Below are 21307 nucleotides of genomic sequence, written 5' to 3'. Positions count from 1 at the left end.
AGGGCTGAAAAATAGTATGGCAGATTAAATTGCAGTTATTTTGTTAGAAGTAGAATTGAGTTTTTCCTATCTATTGGCTTACAATGACTAGTTTCAAAAGAGTGCATCCTAATTTTTTATTCAAATATAGAGACTATTAGGAAGGGCAGGCCATGTGGCACAGCCAGTTAAGCTGCTGTATCCAAGTGCCTGGCATGGGGCCCTGGATCCTCAGCTCCTGATCCAGCTGCCTGCCAATACACATCCTGACTTGAGCACTTGAGTCACTCTTATCCATACGGGAGGCACAATGAATAGTGCTTCAGGCTCCTGTTTAAGGCCTGGCCCAGCCCAGGATTTGCAGGTATCTGGAGAAAACTCAGCAGATGCACTCAATCTGTCTCTCTCTCTCTCTCTCTCTCTCTCTCGCTCGCTCGCTCGCTCTCGCTCTCTCTCTCTCTGCCACTCACTCACTCTGTGTGTGTTTGTCTCTGTAGCTCTGCCTTTCAAATAAGTACAAGTAAACTTTCAAAAAAATGACTTGGCTGTTTTCATCTTATTGCAGACAATTCTCAGGAGAGAAAGGAACCAGTTCTTTAAATTTCCCTTGACTGTTATTCTTATTTTACTTTTAGTTTCTATTTTTAAACAGGTCCTATATTTTAATACATGTAAATTATATTTTTAACTAAGCTACAAATTCAAAATCTAGAATTGAAACATTAAAAAAAGGAAAATTTTTTAAAGATTTGTTTATTTATTGGAAAGTCAGATATACAGAAAGGAGGAGAGACAGACAGGAAGATCTTCCGTCTGGTGATTCACTCCCCAAGTGAGCTGCAACAGCCGATACTATGCCGATCTGAAGCCAGGATCCAGGAACTTCTTCCGGGTACCCCATGCGGGTGCAGGGTCCCAAAGCTTTGGGCCGTCCTCTACTGCTTTCCCAGGCCACAAGCAGGGAGCAGGACGGGAAGTGGAGCTGCCAGGATTAGAACCAGCACCCATATGGAATCCTGGTGCATTCAAGGCGAGGATTTTAGCCGCTAGGCCACGCCACCAGGCCCGGAAATTTCTGATCCATATCACTCACTAGCTGCCCTGAGATAAATTAGCCAATACTAGCATTTACTCCTACATCCTTCAAAAGATGTTCACTACGTACAAATGCATGTGGTGTACATGAGTACATATGTGTGAATGAATGTGTGTATGTGAGTATGTGTGTGTATCTCTCCTCTTGTAGACCAATGATAGCATAAAGATATACATTGTTAGTCACTTTGGCTTTTCACTTAACTTATAAAATCATATTAATTGGCAAGATATCAAATTTGTCATATCATTAAATCAGATAACTATATAGTACACTGAGGTTCTATTAATTTGTTTACTGTAACCATGCCTTTTTTATAACAGAAGTTACTAATTCACTTGCTATCAAGATTTAAAGCTCAAAGACGTAAAGACATAGGTCTCTGCTTTTATGAAACCTTTGGTTATTGCTATAATGAATTTCATGCTGAGTTCCCCACTGAAGTTGTCAGCTTAAGCACAATGGGGAAATATGATTCTTTTTGCTACACTCTGTTTTGTCCTGTGGTTTCCTGAGAGGGAAGCCTGAGATGAGAAGTGGGCACCATTTCCACGTAATTCATTGTGAGCTCCAACACTTCAGGCCAGCAGGCAATTAGAAAAGGAACTGCAGCTCCTGAGTCACAGTCCTGCTTTTCTCTGCTGTCAACCGAGTTTCAGACTTGCCCTTAAAGTCTTTAAAACTGACACTTCTATGTCCAAGAAGTACCAAACTAGATCGAGTTTGACTCTCAAGCTTTCCACCTTACTAGGAAAATAAGACTGTAGGTTCGAGATTTTCTATTCTTTAGCTAACACTCTGCCTTTATGTTCCTCAGTTTTCCAGGATTTAGAAGAAAGTAGCTAATTACTCATTAACCATTTTGTTCACAAATGAAAAAAAAGAAAAAAAAGACAGTCTTCAAAAAGTTGATACATAGTATGCATTATTAAAAATAAGTTTGTGGGCTGAGGGCGATAGCGTAGTGGTTAAAGTCCTCACCTTGAACGCACTGGCATTCCATGTGGGCGCCAATTCTAACACTGGCAGCCCCGCTTCCCAGCTTCCCATCCAGCTCCCTGCTTGTGGCCTGGGAAAGTAGTCGAGAACAGCCCAAAGCTTTGGGACCCTGCACCCGCATGGGAGACCCAGAGGAGCTCCTGGCTTTGGATTGGCTCAGCTCCAGCCGTTGCGGCCACTTGGGGAGTGAACCATCAGATGGAAGATCCTCCTGTCTGTATATCTGCCTTTTCAATAAAAATTAAATAAACCTTTTTAAAAAATAATTTTGCATGGGCCCAGTGCGATGGCTCAATGGCTAAATTCTCACATTGCAAGTGTTGGGGTCCCATATGGGTGCCGGTTCTGTCCCAACTGCTCCACTTCCCATCCATCTCCCTGCTTGTGGCATGGGAAAGCAGTTGAGGACAGCCCAAAGTTTTGGAACCCTGTGCCAGCATGGGAGACCCAGAAGAAGCTCTTGGCTCCTGGCTTTGGATTGGCTCAGCTGTGGACTTTGGGTGATGAATCAGTGGATGACAGATCTTTGTCTCTCCTTCTCTCCATAAATCTGATCTGTCTTTCCAAAATAAAATACATAAATAAATAAATCTTTATAACAAAAAAGAAGAAAGACAGGGGAGATGTTTAGCACAGCATTCAAGATGCCACCTGGGTTGGCCACATCCCACGCTGGCATGCCTGGTCCCAGCTCCGTTCCCAATTCCAGCCTCCTGCAAATGTGCAACCTGTGAGGCAGCAGGGGATGACTTCAGTACTTGGATCCCTAATAGAGTTTCTGGTTGCCAGGCATTTGGGGAATGAACCAACAGGTGGAAAGTATGCTCTCATGTTCATTTTTCTCTTCTTTCCCCTCTCAAAACAAAACAAAACAAAACAAAAACCCATATATTGTCATTTAAAAAAATAGTAGTAGGAGGAGTGGCATGATTTGTTCATAAGATATAAATTCAGGGCCCAGCGCGGTGGCGCAAGTGGTTAAGGTCCTCGCCTTGCACGCCCAGGATCCCATTTGGGTGCCGGTTCTAATCCCGCCAGCCCCGCTTCCCATCCAGCTCTCTGCCTGTGGCCTGGGAAAGCAGTCGAGGACGGCCCAAGGCTTTGGGACCCTGCACCCGCGTGGGAGACCCAGAAGAGGCTCCTGGCTTCGGATCGGCATAGCATCGACCGTTGCGCTCACTTGGGGAGTGAATCACCGGACGGAAGATCTTCCTCTCTGTCTCTCCTCTCTGTATATCCGCCTTTCCAATGAAAAAATAAAATAAATCTTTTTTTAAAAAAAGATATAAATTCAACATTCTGGTAGCTTTGACCAGTATGGTAGGATTCCAAAAGGTATGACTGGGAAGATAAAAATCAGGTGTTTGAATAAACAAACACAGGCTCCATACTTGAGTAAAAGGATTTCGAGCTAAACTGTTACATATAAAAGTCTAAGGGAAACTGAGGGATTTCTTTTTGAAATTTTGAAATGTATTTCCACTGCATTTGAAGGGGAGAGGGACATAGAACGAGGAGCCATCCATCTACTGTTTCACTTCCTAAACACCTTCAAATGCTAGGCTGGGTCAGACCAAGTCAGGTGGTCAGTACTCACTCTGGGTCTCCTATGTATGTGACAAGGACTCAGCTACTATTAGGATACACACTGTTACGAAGCTGGATCAGAAGCAGAGGAGCTGGGACTCCAATGTACCTGGCCCCAGCGGCCTCTTAACTGTCATGCCAATCACCAGCCCCAACCGACGAGATTCGTTATGGAATCCCAGAGAACCCCGTTTCTGAAAAGCACAGAAGCCAGGAATCGGGAAGAGAATTCGGAGTTCAACAACTAGCAGTGTGGGAGCTGCTGACAGCTCTGGGGCCTGGGAACTCACCCTGGGGGCTGTCTGAGCGGAACTGGAGACCCACACATGTGTCTCGGTCCCATGGGCAGGTGGAGGGGATGCAGGGAGGGAAAGGCCCCTGCTGGCGGGATATGCTGGTATTGCACACACGCTTGGCTTGGGATCTCGCACACACGCTTGGGTCCCAGGCGGGCAGAGGCATAAGGTCCCAGGCCAGCATGTATACCAGAGGACTGGGCCTGGGGACCAGTGTATCAGGGGACCTGAGTCCCTGGTAGGTAGGCAGAGCTTCAGGCCAGCACACCATCCCACTGGAAGACAGGAATTGAGAAGACCAGGCTGGAGGAACCCATGCACTCCCAGACATAGGGATTGTGGATTGCTCAGGGTATGAGAATGTATGGGAGGGAGGCGCACTGAGGGAATATGTTGCAGGTGAGGAATCACTTCTGGGGGACGTCCACCCACAAGGCCACTGTTAGCATGAGAACCACGGCTGGGGATGGGCCTGGCTGGACAGCTAGTGGCACCCTCCAGCCTAAGTGTGAGTTGGATAGTGGGGTTGGGCAGGCTGAGCTAGGCTTCAGGACCCATTAACGTGTACAGCAATTTGATGGGATTCGGGACAAATTGGACCAGTCTGCTGCATATACTGGCATGCACAAGAAACAGAGCTGGAGGCAGGTCTGTTGGAGCTTATTGGGGTTGCTATGACTGGGCTGCAGTTCCCACTGGTGTACATGAGAGCCAAATGTGTGGTGGGTAGGGTTGGGCGGGGCCACAGCATCCATTGGTTTGCATATGAGATAGGACTGGAAACAGAGCTCACCAAGGTACGGCAACCACCAGCATGTGTGAAAACTGATGTGGGTAACAAACTGAGTCAGACCCTGCACTGACTGGCACACACAAGAGTCAAGTCTGGTGTTACCTCTGATGAAGTTCCTTTGGAGACTTCCAAAACTGGACCACTGGACACAAAACTCTAACCATGGGGAAAGTTGCAGGATCTGTGGTCTTGCCATGGAGTGCATGTATCAGAACTGGGCCTCCTCAGTTGCTGAAGCCTGTGCAGTGGATGGTATGCCATATGCAGCAGGGAACATGACAGATCACTGAGGCCTACAGAGGACACCTAATACCATGGAGGGCAGAACAAAATGGGCAACACTACTGGCCAAGCTTCGACAGCAGGTTTCTGAGCAAGTTAAGACTCTGAAGTGAACTATGCCAAGCAAAGGACTTTGGAGGGATTTCCTCAACCTTGGAACAATGGAATAAACAGCATCTTGAACTACCAAAATCATTTAAACTGTACCCTTAGAACAGGTTTCATATCAGGGACCCGAGGATGACATTGAGTGGCTGTCCAATATCCTTGGGTTGGTTTGGCTGCTGGGAGTGGCCCTCTCTTCCTCTACCTCCAGAAATGGGAAGAACAGAAAGGAAGATTGGAAGCAGTTGTCTCATCCACTTTCTCCCATTCCCAGACCCTTCCCATCCTAATTGGTGGTCCACATGGTCATGTACTCTTCTCAACTATGTAAACATCATCAAAAATCAAATAAATCTATTACAAAGTGGGGGGGACTAGCAGTGTGGCAGTGGACGACCCTCTGAATCATCACGGACATTTTCCAGACACATGTCCCTGTACTGTGTCATAGTCAGGGACATTGTCCATGGACCCACATCCCAGCACTGCAGGAGTACTTTCACAAGAAGGTAGTAGTGTGGGTGTGTAATCTGGTGGTGCTGGGAGGAGGAATGGGACAGTCACTGAATGAGAGGAAGAATAAAGTTGGAAGAACCTGGAACAGATGATCCCCCATGACGCAGGTGACATCAGAGCTACAAGTACTGGAGCTGCGGCTGGTAGCACAGCCCACTTGGCAACAGATCATTTGTGAGGCTGTACCTATTATCAGTCTACAGGTACATATGCTTGCAAGTCAGCTGGATAACCAAACTCAATAATGGCATAACTGCACACAAATTCTACTTACCTGTGGCCCACCAGATTAAACCAGGAGCATAAGACCATGGACATGTTGAAAGCATCAATCCACTTGCCAAGCCCAACAGAACTGCACCTCTGTTAAAAAAAAAAAAAAGAGCATGAGACATCCAATGTTATTAATATTTCATTGCCCCATATGACATAAAACAGAAATGTACCTCCTTTTACTAGGTACACTTAAGAGACAATGTTGGGGCCAGTAGCAGGTAAAGCCAACACTTACAATGCTGGCATCCCATTTGGGTGTCAGTTTACCTCCCAGCTGCTTTACCGTGATCCAGCTCCCTGCTAATGTACCTGTGAAAAGCAAATGATGGCCCAATTACCTAGGCCTCTGTCACCCATGTGAGTGACTTAGATGAAGCTCCTGGCTCCTGGCTTCAGCCTGGCTCAGTGCTGACCGTTGTAGCCACCTGGGGAATAAACCACTGGAAGGAAGATATTTCTTTGTCTCTCTCTTTCTGTAGCTCTGACTTTCTAAATAAATAAGTCTCTTTTTAAATGACGTAATGTGAAAAAAAAGGTCCAATGAGATCATGAGAGCACACTGGGAACCAGGATGACACACCGTCAGGACACTAGAGTCACAAAAACCTGGCATAAATGATATGTGCGGTCTTCCTTAGACAATGTAAATATCCGTCTACTGGATTCTAGTTCATAAGGGGCACATGGCGCTTTAAACCACTCTCTCAAAGGCAAAATGAGAAAGTCAGAGTTTGTTCTAGTTTGTCTTTTTTTCTTTTTTTTCGCTACGACTCCATACTGTTCTCTAGTCTGCTTTCCTGAGCCCACCATCAGTTTGAAAAATGACTGATAGTTGTATGGCTTTTAAAAAATAATCACAGGGCCCAGCGCAGTGGCGCAAGTGGTTAAAGGTCCTCGCCTTGCACGCCCGGGATCCCATATGGGTGCCGGTTCTAATCCCGGCAGCCCCGATTCCCTTCCAGCTCCCTACCTGTGGCCTGGGAAAGCAGTCAAGGACGGCCCAAAGCTTTGGGACCCTGCACCCGCGTGGGAGACCCGGAAGAGGCTCCTGGCTTCGGATCGGCATAGTATCGGCCCGTTGCGCTCACTTGGGGAGTGAATCATCAGATGGAAGATCTTCCTCTCTGTCTCTCCTCCTCTCTGTATATCCACCTTTCCAATAAATAAATAATAAAAATAAAAATCTAAAAAAAAAAATCACAAAATACTTCATTCTGCTATTGTGCAAAACTTGAGAGAAGAAGGAAAAAATTAAACTTAAGGCAGAAATCAGCCGCAAGAGTAACTACAATAGTGACATTCACTCAGTAGCTGTAATACAAAGTAAGCTTAAAAATCCAGAATTCATGAAGTTTTTAGTATGTTAAAAATACAGCACTTACTGTTTAAACACACTGGTTTAAGACTTAATCTGTATTATTAGTTGTATTTAATTATACTTCTGTTTTATTTGAAAGGTAGCAGACACAGATCTGTCAGGCACTGCTTCATTCTCCCAAGGCTGGCAGAGCCCAAAGGCAAGAGCCAAGGACTCACCCGTGTCTCACACATGGGTGACAGAGACCCAAGCACTAGAACCTTCACCTTGTGCCTCTAAGGGCGAGTGAGCATTATTAGCAGGTAGCTGGAATGGGAAGCAGAGTCAGGACTGAAAACAGGCACTCTTACATAGGATACAAGTATCACAGCCACATCTTAACCGGTGTGCCAACTGCCCACCCCTTACTTGGATTATTATCCTCTCAAATCAGCAAGCAAAGGCCATTATTATCTCCATCTTGTAGAGAATACAGGGAGAGAAAGCATTTTCTCATTAAGGCACCATGGTTGTGTGTGCGCCAAATGCCCAAAACTGTGACCAGAGGGTCTGATGGACATGGCCAGGCAGTGCCAGACCTTCCCTGCCCTCACAAAAGCCTCCATTATGTGGGTTCCTCAGAGTGACCATGCAGGAACACCAAGAACCTCTTAGTTGTGCCCAGCTGTGACCCCCCACCAGCTTTTTTTCCAGCCACCCTTTCTCACAGGGACAAGCCCAGGAAGCACAGAGTAATCTCCTTTAATGCTTCTACTCTCTAGGGAGAATGGGAGGGGGAATAGTCTAGCTAACACAGAACTAGTGTCCAGCAAAGGATATGTTTCTTTCTCCAGCCCTAACTGCTGAATTCTTGATTTCTTCCCAACCCAAACTCACCCAAATGGGTTAGGGTCTGGTCCTGTATTGGGATGACCACTCACTGCCCATCTGGAAACAAGAGAGACTTCCCCAAAAACCCAGTGAGTGAGGAACATAAGGCTACCAAAGGCAGCCCCTGCCAACACCCAGTTGGATCTGGAGGCCTCCCCCTTGACTGCCTTGCGGGTCTTCCTTCCTTCAGGTTTACTATAGTCACCATCTAGAATTTAAAATAAAAATAAAAATTAGAAAATTCAATTGTAGGGAAATTTGCCCACTATTGTTAACAGACTTCTAGCAAGGAGACCATTGTGGCTGGCTTCAAGGAACTGGCTTCAGAAGGGGCTATGGCATGCAACTTCAATTGCACGCAGAACGTGCCGATAGTGGCTCAGTATGAGAAAGGACCACAGGTGGGCTACGTGCAATGGCTTTTGGAGAACAAGCATTTTGGAATTTGACCACTGAAAATGAAGAGGAATTGATTTCATGTGAAGTTGACAGTATGAGCAAAAATATATCAGACAGAAGTAATCAACATGTTCGGGGAGCAGGTGCAGGCAGTTCGAGTGGAACATTTTCTAGGACACCAGACTCCTGCTCAGGAGAACAAGGTCCCCACTCCCATAGTATACCCAGCACTTTCACGGCTGAACAGGACTGTATACCAACCCCTGCTCCAAGCCCTTTATGCTAACTCATTCAATTTTCACAACCTAATGATATATGATCCATTATTAATCTCTTGTTACAGATCAGAAAATATGCTCAGAGCCATCGAGTGACTTGTCCAAGGTCACACAGCTAATAGACACTGGGATTCAAACTGACCCAGAGTGGCTCCTTGACTGTCCTCCACTTCACAGCCATGTTAAACCAAGAGGCCCCAAGCCATACATGACGTCACACACAAGCATGTCACAGCTGGAGCATATGCCAGCAGGAGAATTCTCTTCACAAGAACCGAATGAGAGGTCCATGTGGTGACGTTTCAGGTTAAGCTGGCATCCCATATAGGTGCTAGCTTGTATCCTGGCCACTCCACTTTTCATCCAGCTCCCTGCTTGTAGCCTAGGAAAGCAGTAGAAGATGGCTCAAGTTCTTGGGACCTGGCCACCCACATAGGAGACTCAGAAGAAGCTCCTGGCTCCTGTTGGCTCAGCTCTGCCCACTGTGACCTTTTGGGGAATGAAGCAGTAGAAGACTCCCATTCTCTCTCTCTTTCTGTCTCCCCCTTCCTTCCTCTCTCCCTTTTCTTCTCCCTGTAAATTCCCCCTTTCAAATAAAAATAAAATCATTAAAAAAAGATAAAATATCAGAGAGAACCGGTTGCATGTCTGCTTTGTGACACTGTGAAGTCCTCTGTGGGACAGAAGGGAGCCTTGGGTGTCTGCCTGTGCAGTTGGGTGCTGGGTTTAATAATGAGGCAAAAAGTTACTCTGACAGAAGAAGGAGGTGCAGAGCTGACAACTATGAGGGTGGGGTTAGGGCAGGAGAGGGTGATGGAGACGGAGGGGAGGCCAGAAATCTGAAGATAGGCAGAGCATCTTTGGAGAAGAGAGGTATCTAATCTGAACTGCCTGAGTTAAACACAGTGTTCTAGTGTGGTGACTTCTCCCTAGACAGGCAACAAGTCTTCTAACAAAACTATTAAACACACACACACAGAGACGCTAGCACTTGCTATGTTCCAATACTTGGGTCAGTTTTGGAAAAGAAGGTCCAGACAGAAACAGAGGTGTGGATGGAGAGCCAGCAACTAGGTCATAGAGACTTCAGAGATGAAAGAAAATTTGAGTCAGGAATTATAAACAAAACTCTGAAGTTTTTATCTTTACCAGGAGAAATGTAGGTGCCAAGTTTCCACCTCTAGATGTGATTTATTTATTTTATTGCAAAGTCAGATATATAGAGAGAAGGAGAGACAGAGAGGAAGATCTTCAGTCCAATGATTCACTCCCCAAGTGACTGCAACAGCCAGAGCTGCACCAATCCGTAGCCAGGAGCTAGGAGCCAGGAGTCAGGAGCCAGGAGCTCCTCGGGGTCTCGCACATGCGCGGGCAGGGTCCCAAGGCTTTGGGCTGCTGGGGTCCATGCAGTGGGTGTGGATGGCACGAAGGTGTGAAGAGAACAGCTCCCCTGTGTGGCAAGGCCCCGGGGGAGTTTCCAGCTGTTAGGCAAGGCCCAGCAGATTTCTCTTTGACCACCTTGACACAGTTTCATCACCTTTTTGCATAGAAACTCAAGCACCCCACTAAGAATTTTGTAATCTGTTGAGGCATTGTTTGCCCCTGTGGGATGGCTTTTACCACCAACGTGAACTTGAGAGTTAATGTTACTGATAATGTCTTGGTGAGTGGGCCTTTACTGCGCACTGGAGTACAATTAAACTCATGCCATTTCTGAACACCTTATTGTGTACCTACCCATTGCCCTGAAATTGGGCCCAGATATATAGCATGCCTTCTGGGAAATGGCTTAATAAGAATTTTACAAAGTAATGGGAGTGAGAGCTGAAACTGCTATGGCAATAAATAAAGACATTGTTATCTCAAAGACTAGCCTGTCTTGGCAATTTTTTGGAGCCTAGAAAATGTAATTGTTTTAGCTGCTTTTATAATTTTTAGCTAGAGGAATTAAGGATGCTTTTATTAACAAAAAATGCTTTTGATTATTGTTTCATTGTTTATGGGGTTGTAAAATCTATAGTTGTAGGGAGATTTAACATTTGAAATTTCTGTTTTAGATTTTAGGATTTTCCCTTGTAACCTATTTTCCCATTAAATAATGGGTAAATTGTAGAAATAAAAATGTGGTAGGGATGTACTACTGATTAGCAGGTAATCGCATGTGCTTTGGCCTTCGAGTCCTGGCTGTTACTCCATGGCTACTGTTGAGGAATAAATAATGGTTTGCTTTGAAGAATATGAATACAGTATTTTGCAAAATTATCTTTAGGGGCACCTGCTTAGCCTTGAAATGCAGACGGAGTGACCAAATGTCTGTACATGGCCCCTTAGTCTTGAAGTAAAAATAGAATAATTAGTTGCTTGTGCAGAAGCTTGTGAAGTGTCTCAGTAAATAAAAAGGACAGCCTTTTCTTGAGTTGTTGTGAAAACGCACCAAGTGTCTGTGTCTGTGTCTTTCTTTATCGCCGACTCGATGCACCCTTCCCGAACTCCGAACTCGGCTCGAGCTGGACTCTGGCACTGGGCCATCCTCGACTGCCTTCCCAGGCCACAAGCAGGAAGCTGGATGGGAAGCAGGGCTGCCAAGATTAGAATCGGCACCCATATGGGATCCCCACAAGTTCAAGGTGAGGACTTCAGCCCTAGGCCACCGTACCAGGGCCAATGTTATTGTTTTTATTGAAACACAAAATTTAAATTAAAGAATAGACTGAGTTCTACATTCTCCAACTCATTTTAATGTTATGAAGCTACTTTCCTTGCATAAATTCTCCCAACTCACATTTTTCCATTCCAAAACTGGGGCTGGATGGGGTTAATTCTCCACCTGAAGTGCTAACATCCCACATGGGTAGCAGTTCCTGTTCCTGCTGTTCCACTTTCAATCCAGCTCCCTGCTTATGGTCTGGAAAAGCAATGGAGAATGGCTCAAGTTCTTGGGTCCCTGCACCCATGTGGGAGACCTGGAAGTGGCTCCTAGCTTCAGATTGGCTTTGGCCATTGTGGCCATTAGGGAGAGAACTAGTGGACAGAAAGCCTCTCTTTCTTTCTCTCTCTGTAAAAACTGCCTTTCTAAATAAATACTAAAAATAACACAACTGGAGCTAAAGTAGTTCTATACCAGCATTTACATCATAGGGGCAAATACTCTATAAACTTCCATTGATTTGTAGGATTCCTCTCTTGTGCTCACAAAACAACAGTGACTCACTGAGAGTTATATAAACAGTCAGGAGCAAGTCAACAGAAAAGCAGTAACACCTCTCCCTTCTTTTTAGAAGAGTCAGTGTAGCCCATAAGGAAACATCTAGGTCGGGTGTATGTAGGTCTCAGAGAACATTGGCCCAAAAAAGACACGGAACATGTTAAAGGTAATGTCAATGTGCAAGGTGTCTCTTTACTTTCCAGGCTTCAAACCATCATAATTAGATTCCCAGGAGAAGAAGGAGGAATAGAGAGATCGTGTAGTTCCCATGGCCAGAGATCACAGGAACCAGTGTAGAGCTGGGGAAGAGTTGGGGTCAGCGTGCAGGTGGAGGATGGATAGTCCCAATCCAGAGAGCCTGGTCGAGGAAGTAGAAGGGAGCTGAGCAAGAACTGCACCTGTGAGGCCTGCCTGGTCCCAGCAGCCTGTAAGGACCCAGTGATGATTCTTTCTTTTCATGGTATCCTACAGAGACCCAGTGATTCAAGCCAAAAGTGGTTCTTTCTTCTCATGCCTCGTTTCTACTGACAAAGAAAGAGTGCCTTCTGCCAGAAACTAATCCCCCCTTGTTGTTCCATTTACTATTTCAGAGGAGGAAAACTAAGATGGAGCTGTCAGGCAGATTTCCTTTTTAAGATGTGCACTTTTGTATGGGAAAAGTAAAATCCATGTGAGAAAATGTGTCAAATTACCTGGGCACATTCTTACCTGTACCAATGCGATCCAGTGTGGCTATGGTACTTAATGCCAGGATCACTTTGTTGGATGTTTGGTAACTCCAGACTGGGTTGAGTGAAGTGTACCATATACGGAGCACCAGGAGAAGAATCTGCCCTAAAATGAATCCCCAGAGCCTGTGATACCTGTAAGTGTGAAAGTATTTTTAAAGTGAATTCAATATACTGTGTCCCCTGTGAATTTTAAGGTCTCATAGGATGAGTAGCAGAAATAGTCCAGATGGCAGTTCTCAACAATGCATTTGATTTAGCCTTTGCCTAGCCCACTGGGTAACTTGTTATACTTCTTGAATGCTGACAGCATTTTCAAGATTGATGGCAAATAATCATGCCCTGCTTTGGTGGAAAGGATAAGAAGGTGCATTCCACAAGGCCATGTGGATAATGAAAAGCAACAGCTTGAAACTCCTGGCCCAGTGTGTCCCATTGGCAAGTGTGCTTGTGTGTCTGCAGGAGCATAAGATAAGAACCATACCTTTGCAAAGCACTTCCCGACCACCAAGTCACAGCTTGCACCAACAACGAGGATGACACACCGAGTGCAAGGATCACCAGCCGGAGGTTGGCGTTGGGAGCCTGGAAGGAGGCTAGGCTGCCTATAAACAGAGAGAGAACTGAATATCCCAGCAAGCATACACTGGCACTCCATCTACATTTGCCAAATCTTGGGTCTCACACCATCTTTACACCCAAAGAGAGTTTAAAAGTACCATTTTGTTCAACTCAACCCAATAGTTTTTGGCCTGTTTATTAAAGCTATACAACTTTACCGGTATCTAATTCCAGACAAATTTTATCACCCTCCCCCAAATAAACCCCATACCCACTAGAGACTCCCCATGCCCTCTCCTCCCAGCAACCAGCCTGTCAATCACTAATCTTCTTGTCCCTATGGAGTTTTCCTATGCTGAGCATTTAATATAAACAGAATACTACAAGGCCTTTTGTGACTGCCTTCTTTCCCTTAGCATAACATTTCCAAGGTTTATCTATGATGTGGCACATATCAGTATTTCATTTCTTTTCATGGCTAAAAAATATTCCACTGGATGCATAGACTGCAATTCTTTGACTGATACCCAATCAGGTTGTTCCCCCTCCCACACGCTTTTTTTTTCTTGCTTTTATGAATAGTGTTTTTTTAAAAAAAAAATTAGATGTTTACATAGTTGCTCATCTTGGGAAGGATCAAGGGTTAGGAGAAAGTGGGTGTGATCATTGTTTCTAAATTTTCTATTTCTTCTTCCTGTTTTGGGGGATGGAGTAGGGTAGAAATAAGAGGAAAAGCCATACTCAGCCTCCCAATCGCCCAGTAGCCAGGGATGGGAAACAGCCACTCGATACCCACCCAGGATCCTGATGTACCACACACCCCGAGGGTTCTGCCCAGGTGGTTGTAACAGCTCTGAAATGCTATCAATCTCACTGATCCAAGGAAGAGGAAACCCTTCCAATGTCCATTGGTTGACACAGTGAACCTTAGAGTCTCCATTCACCCAGATATTTGCTGTCATCATTCGCTGGGATAGTTGTCCAATTTGTGGTTTTCTTTCCTCTGCTTTGGTATCAGAAGTCCTCTGCAGGCCCCAATGGGCTGCAAAGGCCTCTATGAGCATTAAGGCCTGATGTCTACTATGTTTTTTCTACTGTGGAGGACCAGTTCTCACAGGTGGGCCCAAGAACCCATGCCAGGTGACCTGGGCCCCACTGGACCCCCTGCCCTCATGGCTCACGGACCCAGCACTCACCTAGAGGATGGGTCCAAGGACCCGGGCAGGGAACCTGGGTCTCTCTAGATCCCCTGCCTCTGGATTCACAAATCCAGCACCCACAGCACAGGCAGGCCAAGGACTGGGCCAGGCGACCTGAGCCCTAATGGACCCCACCCCGGGCCGCCAGGGGTTAACAGACCTGGCATCCATCACATGGGTGGGCCCAGGTGACTCAGGTCCCCCAGACCCCCTCCCTAGGGACTCACAATTCCAGCACCCACCTAGGAGGCAGGTCCAAGGACCCAGGCCAGACAACCAGACCTCGCCAAACCTCCTGCTCATGGACCAAGCATCCACCACTCAAGTGGATCCAGGATCTAAGCCAGGCAACCCAGGTGCCCCAGACCCCCTGTCCCTAGAGCTCACAGTTCCAGCACCCACCTTACAGGTAGGCCCAAGGACCTGGGCCAGATGACCAGGACCCCACCAAGCTCCCTGCCCCTGGGGCTCATGGATGTGGCACCCACCTCACAGGCAGATCCAAGGACCTGGGCCAGGCAACCTGAGCCCCGTCAGACCTTTCAACCCAGGGGCTCATGGACCTAGCACCCATCATACCAGCAGGCCCAAGGACACAGGTCCCACTGGACCCCCCTGCCCCCAGAGCTCATGGACCTATGATTATACTTCTATGAGCATTTATGTACAAGTTTCTGTGTAGACACAGTTTTTGTTTTCTTGGGTGTCAACCCAGGAGTGCAGTGATTGGTTCCTATGGTAACTCTTTAAAATGCTGAAAAACTGACAAACTGTCTCTCAAAACAGCTATATCATTTCATTAGCCTTATGTTTCAACCAGCAACACATAAAAGTTCCAATTTCTCTGTGTCCTTGTTAACACTTGTTATTGTCCATATTTTTAAAAAAAATTTGTTTATCTCTATTGGAAAGACAGACACACAGAGAGGAGGAGAGACAGAGAGGAAGACCTTCAGCCTGAGGGTTCACTCCTCAAGCAGTCGCAATGGCTGGAGCTGAGGCAATCCAAAGCCAGGAGCCAGGAGTTTCCTCCCAGTCTGCCATGCAGGTGCAGGGTCCTAAGGCCTTGGGCCAATCCTCGACTGCTTTCCCAGGCCATTATAGCCAGCTTAGTGGATCAAAAATAATCTAAATTGATGGGCATATGAATTAGATTCATATTTACTACATAGTAATTATTCTAGAATATTTGAGGTGCCAGAGGAAAGATAGTATATAACACAAAGTTATTTCATGTCCCAAGAATTATCTGAAGCGAGTTTTAATGCAACCATGGCTTCCATCATCTGCTGTGTAGCATTAGCAAAGGTCAGCAGCTGCTTGGAAGCTAACATGCCAGTGACTGGTCTCTTCCATCTCTGACCCTGCTTTCTCAGATAGAAACCCACTTTCATTCCTAATGAAAAGGTGTACAGATGAAGATGGTACCAGGGAAACAAGAGACATCCACCATACCCACCTTAGACATATGTTACGTCATAACCCTGATGGCTACCAGAAGCTGCAGAGCCAGAGTTGGACTTCTCACATGAAAAGCTTCCCAGTAACAGCTTAGCTGGTGGCCTTGTAGGCAGAGCCCACACAAGCAGCACCCAGCAAAGGCCATCAACAGGTGCCGCTGATGCAATCACTCCCAGAAACAAGGACCTGAGCAGTCCAGGGCTCAGTAATGCTCCTAGGAAAATGCTGAACCCTCCTCCACTGCTTTCTCAGGCCATAAGCAGGGAGCTAGATAGGAATATGGGATGCCAGAGCCACAGGAGGATTAGCCTATTAAGACATGGCTCCAGGCCAACAGGCACAATTTTCTGGAGCCTCTCCCACTATTCTTTGTGAGCCTGAGTTCTTTTGAAAACAAGAGCTTTGCACCCTCGTGAGGAACCATGGTGCTCACAGTACTGTGTTCTGCTTTCTTCTGGGCCTAACAGACAGAAAACAGCCCGCCATTGCCCAGTGACTTCCGGGCACTGCTTCTGCAAAAGTGACCATCTCTAGACAGAACTACACAGTGTGGCTGAGGAATGAAAGCTACTTAAAAACAGAGAAACTAAGTTGGAGCAATACGAGAAGTTCAGAGTTTCCAACGATGGCCTCACCAAGCTGGGGCCCAGGTGTTTTACCTTTGAGGTCTAGTCTCTATAGCCTTATCTCCTCACTTCATTACTGCCCATACTTCTCTAAGGTTTCTTAGTGTGGGTTAATAATAAAAATCTCTATCTTTTGTGATAGTGAGTATAGAGTGAAATTTTGTTTTTGGTTTTTTGCTACTATAATATATTTAAATTCAGAATTCCAAAAGCATAAAAGATATCCAGTGCAAAGTTTTTCCTCTGTATCTCTCTTTAGGTTTTACAGGTACTTCACCCAAGCAGCAACTATGATACTGTCTTGGGGCCAGCCTTGTGGTGGAATGGGTTAAGCTATTGCCTGCAAAGCCAGTATCTGCTATGGGCACTGGTTCAAGTCCTAGCTGCTCCACTTTCAAGCTGCTTACCTGCTAATGGTGCTAAGAAAGCTGTGGAGGGCAACCCCTAACACTCAGGTGTAAGATCTGGATAAGTGCCTGGCTCCTGGCTTCGACCCATCTCAGCCCTGGCCGCTGTAGCCATGTAGGGAGTGAACCAACAGATCTCTCTTTATCTGCCTCTACTTCTCTCTGTAACTCTACTTTTCAAATAAATAACTGATTTTTTAAATGTTTTTTTATCCTTTACAAACATTTATTGAAAAAACATTATTATATGTGCTAAAAAAACAAAAATATTGAATCTTTAACAAAATGCCAAATATATTTCCATTTGAACTTTTTTCAACAAATATTAGCATTTCACATGCCCTGTTCAATAATGTATTACTTTTTCACTTAATATGTTAAAGAATATCTACCTTATTACACAAATAATATTCTCACTCTTTTAAAAGAACTGCATAGTATTCTATAGTGATTCAAGTTTCAAAGCCAAATGTAATCAACCTACCCCTGAAAGATGACGTTGACCAGTGTTGAGGTTTACAGGTTAAGTTGCTGTCTGCAAAGCCTTCATCCCATAATGGAACCCATTCAATCCCCACCTATTCCACTTCCAATCCAGATCCCTAGATAACGCACCTGAGAAAGTAGTAGAAGATGGGCCAAGTGCTTAGAGTCCTGTTCCCACGCAGGAGACTCTGAAGAAGCCTCTGATCCCTGGCCTCAGCCTAGGCAAACCCCAACCCTTGTAGCCATTTGGGTTCTGAACCAAGAGATGCAAGATCTTGTTATCTTTTTCTTTCCCTGTAACTATCTTTCAAAATATATTTTTTTAATTCTTCTAAAAAAAACTTCAACAAAAAGCAAGCAAGAAAGATGACATCTAGGCTTCTTATAAATGTTCCTGCAATAATTAATAATCTTGCATGTTTACTGTTTTAAACATGTGTTAGCATATCTATAGACTGTGTGACTAGAAGTGGAAATATGAGGTGAAATATTTTGTTCATATTTATCATTTTCATGAAAACTGGTAAGTTACGCTCCGCAGAGCTTATGTCAATTTCCATTCCCACATACCAAAGTTAGGTTTGGTTCTTTGCTGGTCTGTTTGTGAGATCACACATATGTGCATAATATGCATTCTACACATTTTATTGTATTCTTTAGAACTAATTGTATTTCTTTTTCAACAAACTGGTGATACCTTTTGCCCCCTTTTGATGGAGTTGTGGACCTTCTTTATACCTGGTCTGTAGGCGTTCTTCAATTATGCTAACTGTCATGCACAATTTTCACATTCATGAGGTAATAATTTTGTTATGGTGTCTATGAGTATCATGTCACAACTGGAAAGAAGAACACAATATATTCAAGAGCTGAGGGTGGGCCCTATGGTACAATGCGCTAAGTCACTTCTTGGGATGCCTACACTCCATTTGGAATAGGTGCACTTCCTGGTACTGTGTGCCCTGGGAGGAAGCAGCTAATGGCCCTACTACTTGGGTTCCTCCCACCCACAGGCAGACATGGATGGAATTTCAGGATCCTAATTTCATCCCGCTCCAGCCCTAGCTGTCGCAGGCATCTGAGCACTGAACCAACAAATTGAAGCTCACTCACTTGTTCTCTCTCTCTTTCTTCTCCCTCCCTCTCTCCCTTTCCCTCTATGTCACACTGCCTTTTTAAATAAGTAAATAAATTATGATACCAAAAAATGGAGATTGTGGCATTGTGGCATAGCTGGTAAAGCCATTGCCCACAACACTGGCATCCTATATGGGAGCTGGTATGTGTCCAGCTGTTCCACTTCTGATCCAGTTTCCTGTTGGTAGCCTGGGAAAAGCAGCAGAAGATGCTCCAAGAGCTTAGGCCCTTGAACCCATGTGGGAGATCTGAGAAGTTCCTGGCTCCTGGCTTTGGTTCGGCCCAGCACTGGCTAATAGTGGCTCTCTGGAGAGTGAACCAGCAGATGGGAGATTGATCTGACTCTCCCTCTCTCCTTGCAACTCTCAAACAAACAAACAAACAAATGTGGGAAAAAAGAATAAACAGTTCCCTAAGGCACAGTACCCTTCTTCATTTCAGTGATTTTTTTTTTTAGGCAGAAACTTTAAAACACAGAAAACATAGATTCAATCTAGTGTTCTATTATTTTTACTAAAATTTCTCTACTAATATAAAGACAGATCTTTCATTTTTTGGTTCAATCATTTAGCATTCAAAGGACCGTTTGCACCATTTAACTTCCTGTATTCACTTTAAAGCAAATGTGAAAGAAATGTTGTTGCAATCTTACCCACAGTAATTATCCGCAGCAGAGATAATACCCATTTCTTGTTAACCAAGGTCCAGACAGAGGCAAGGGTCAGGAACACTGGAGCAAGGACAGCTACACTGAACCCTTCAAACCCAGTGAGCTCTAGTGTTTGCAAGGGAAAGTAGTAGATCATCGGTCCCAAATCTTGATACAGAGACCAGGAAACATATCCTATAAAAAATGTAAAGAGAGAAATGGCGTTCACTCTGGTTGTTTCTAGCAGTAGCCCTGCCTCCTCCCCATTTCACTGGGGCTGGGAGTGGCTTCTGCTGTTCTCCCTGCAGCCTTTATTTACCTCCTTTAATCAAGTCCCTTCAGCAAGGCCTCCCTTCAGTGGCTTCCTGTTAGGACCCCACTGGGTCATCTTCCCTTAACTCGGTTGTATCATTCATGATGAGAAACTACCAAGCTCAGGAGGCACCTCCAGCAGCACGCCATGCCTCCTCCCACCACAGATGGCATCAAAAAGCACTTGACTTGAGCTGCAGTCAGGTTCCAGTGACGCAGACCCACCCAACCCTTAGGAGGCAGAGCCAGGGGAGTGGAACGCCCTGATCCGCAGTCAGTTGCACCTCTGCCAACGACTGGACTGGGCAGTCTTGTGCAACCATAATTAGCCCCTGTGGGCACAGGCAGGCTTTGTGCTGGTATCAACACACATCACCTCTCCTCACACAATCCCAAGACACGTGAAGATGACACTGTTTCTGCCCTTCTCTCACACAAATGTTCAATCAAGCAAGCGAAACAAGAACACAGGCCAACCAACTGACTGAACAAGACAGCAGCTGCAGCCACTGCCTAAGAGCTCAGTAGTGGGGCAAACTGATGCCTGAGCCATTTGGAGCCCTCAAACCACCTGCCCGACAACTTTCTCCTGGGTTTCTTCCCAAACTCCCTTTCTGAATCAGTGAAACAGACCTTGCAACCAACTGGACAGAGCTGTAAGACTGAGATCAAATCTACAGGACGTCTAACACCAAGAGAGCCTATTGACAGTCAATGGTCTTTATTATCTCCCAACTTTTAAGACACAGGCTGAGCCAGGGAAAAAAAACAAAAAACAAAAAACGCCATCCGAGTCCGAGCTGAGAATTACCTGCTCCCAGAAACTCACATTCCAGGAAAGAGGCTCACACTCCACTTTGTGAATCCAGCTCACAACTTAAAGAAATTAACAAACTTTGTTGGCTCATCATGGGCAGTGGGGATTCCGGCAACCCCAGCTGGAAAGCGACCGCTCCTACAGAATTAACACCGCTAATTACCAGGGGCACCGCAAAGCTGGTAAGTAAATAAAAGGCTTCTTCGTGTTTTAGGCCCAGTGGCCAAGTGTGCAGTCGCCACTAGGGCCACCTTGCTGGCCCAAGGCTGAGAGCGGCCGCCCCAGAGGAGAGAAGCCAGTGCCCGTTCAGGCTTTTGCGTGTTAGCCGCGCAGATTCAAGGCAGACAGCCTGGGGAACCTCGAGATCGAGGGGCAACGTCTCCGGCAGGTGTCACGATCTTTTCTGATTCCCTTAGGTAACTGAAGTTCCCAGGGGATGATAAGCATCACCACTCTGGGCACGGACGTGTTTTTCTTGCTCCGGGAACACAGCCGACCCGGCCGAGACCGGGCTAGGGCAGCTAGCGCCCACGAGCGCACGGCGGGGCGGCGTCCACTTACCCAAGAGGGTCTCCAGGACGATTTCTCTCCCCAGGGAGGCCATGGCCGCGGCGTGGAGCGGCGCCTTCTAGGAAAGCCGCGCGGCCGAGACCCCGCCGCGGAGTGCCCCGGAGCTTGCGGCCGCGCCCCCAAGACCCCTGGCCGAGTCCTCCACCAGCCGTCCTTCCTGCCGCCCTCTGGCCCACGTGTGGAGCCGCGGCGGGGTGGGGCGGCCGCCGTGCGCCTCTTCCCACCACGCCCAACCCGGCCTGCCCAGGCCCGGCACCACCTGTGAGCGCTGAGCCGCCGCGGGCGTTTCTTGTCCCGGTGCTGCGTGTGCCCCGCTGCTTCTGCCAGAGCCCTGGGGACTCTCGGGCGCCCGCCA

The 21307-nt window shown here is 46.2% G+C and overlaps 1 protein-coding gene across 2 annotated transcripts in view; it reads right to left on the bottom strand.

Moving 5' to 3' along the window:
* CWH43 (cell wall biogenesis 43 C-terminal homolog) overlaps positions 1-20986 on the bottom strand; it is a 56676-nt gene extending 35690 nt beyond the window's left edge. The window contains exons 1-6 of one of the 2 annotated variants that reach the window (XM_040966039.1): positions 20944-20986; positions 19257-19448; positions 13212-13332; positions 12708-12862; positions 8124-8325; positions 5928-6016 (exon numbers count right to left, since the gene is read on the bottom strand). In XM_040966039.1, the coding sequence (XP_040821973.1) occupies positions 5928-6016; positions 8124-8325; positions 12708-12862; positions 13212-13332; positions 19257-19448; positions 20944-20986 (802 nt within the window). Of the gene's footprint in view, positions 1-5927; positions 6017-8123; positions 8326-12707; positions 12863-13211; positions 13333-19256; positions 19450-20943 lie in introns of those variants that run through there. The other variant, XM_040966040.1, reaches the window with a different exon arrangement.
* Between the last annotated feature and the right edge of the window lie 321 nt (positions 20987-21307).

Source organism: Ochotona curzoniae, unplaced genomic scaffold (genome assembly GCF_017591425.1).
Source record: "Ochotona curzoniae isolate NIBS_2020 unplaced genomic scaffold, NIBS_Ocur_1.0 scaffold_4505, whole genome shotgun sequence".
Classification (NCBI taxonomy): Eukaryota; Metazoa; Chordata; class Mammalia; order Lagomorpha; family Ochotonidae; genus Ochotona; species Ochotona curzoniae.
This window is presented reverse-complemented; position numbering and strand designations above follow the sequence as displayed.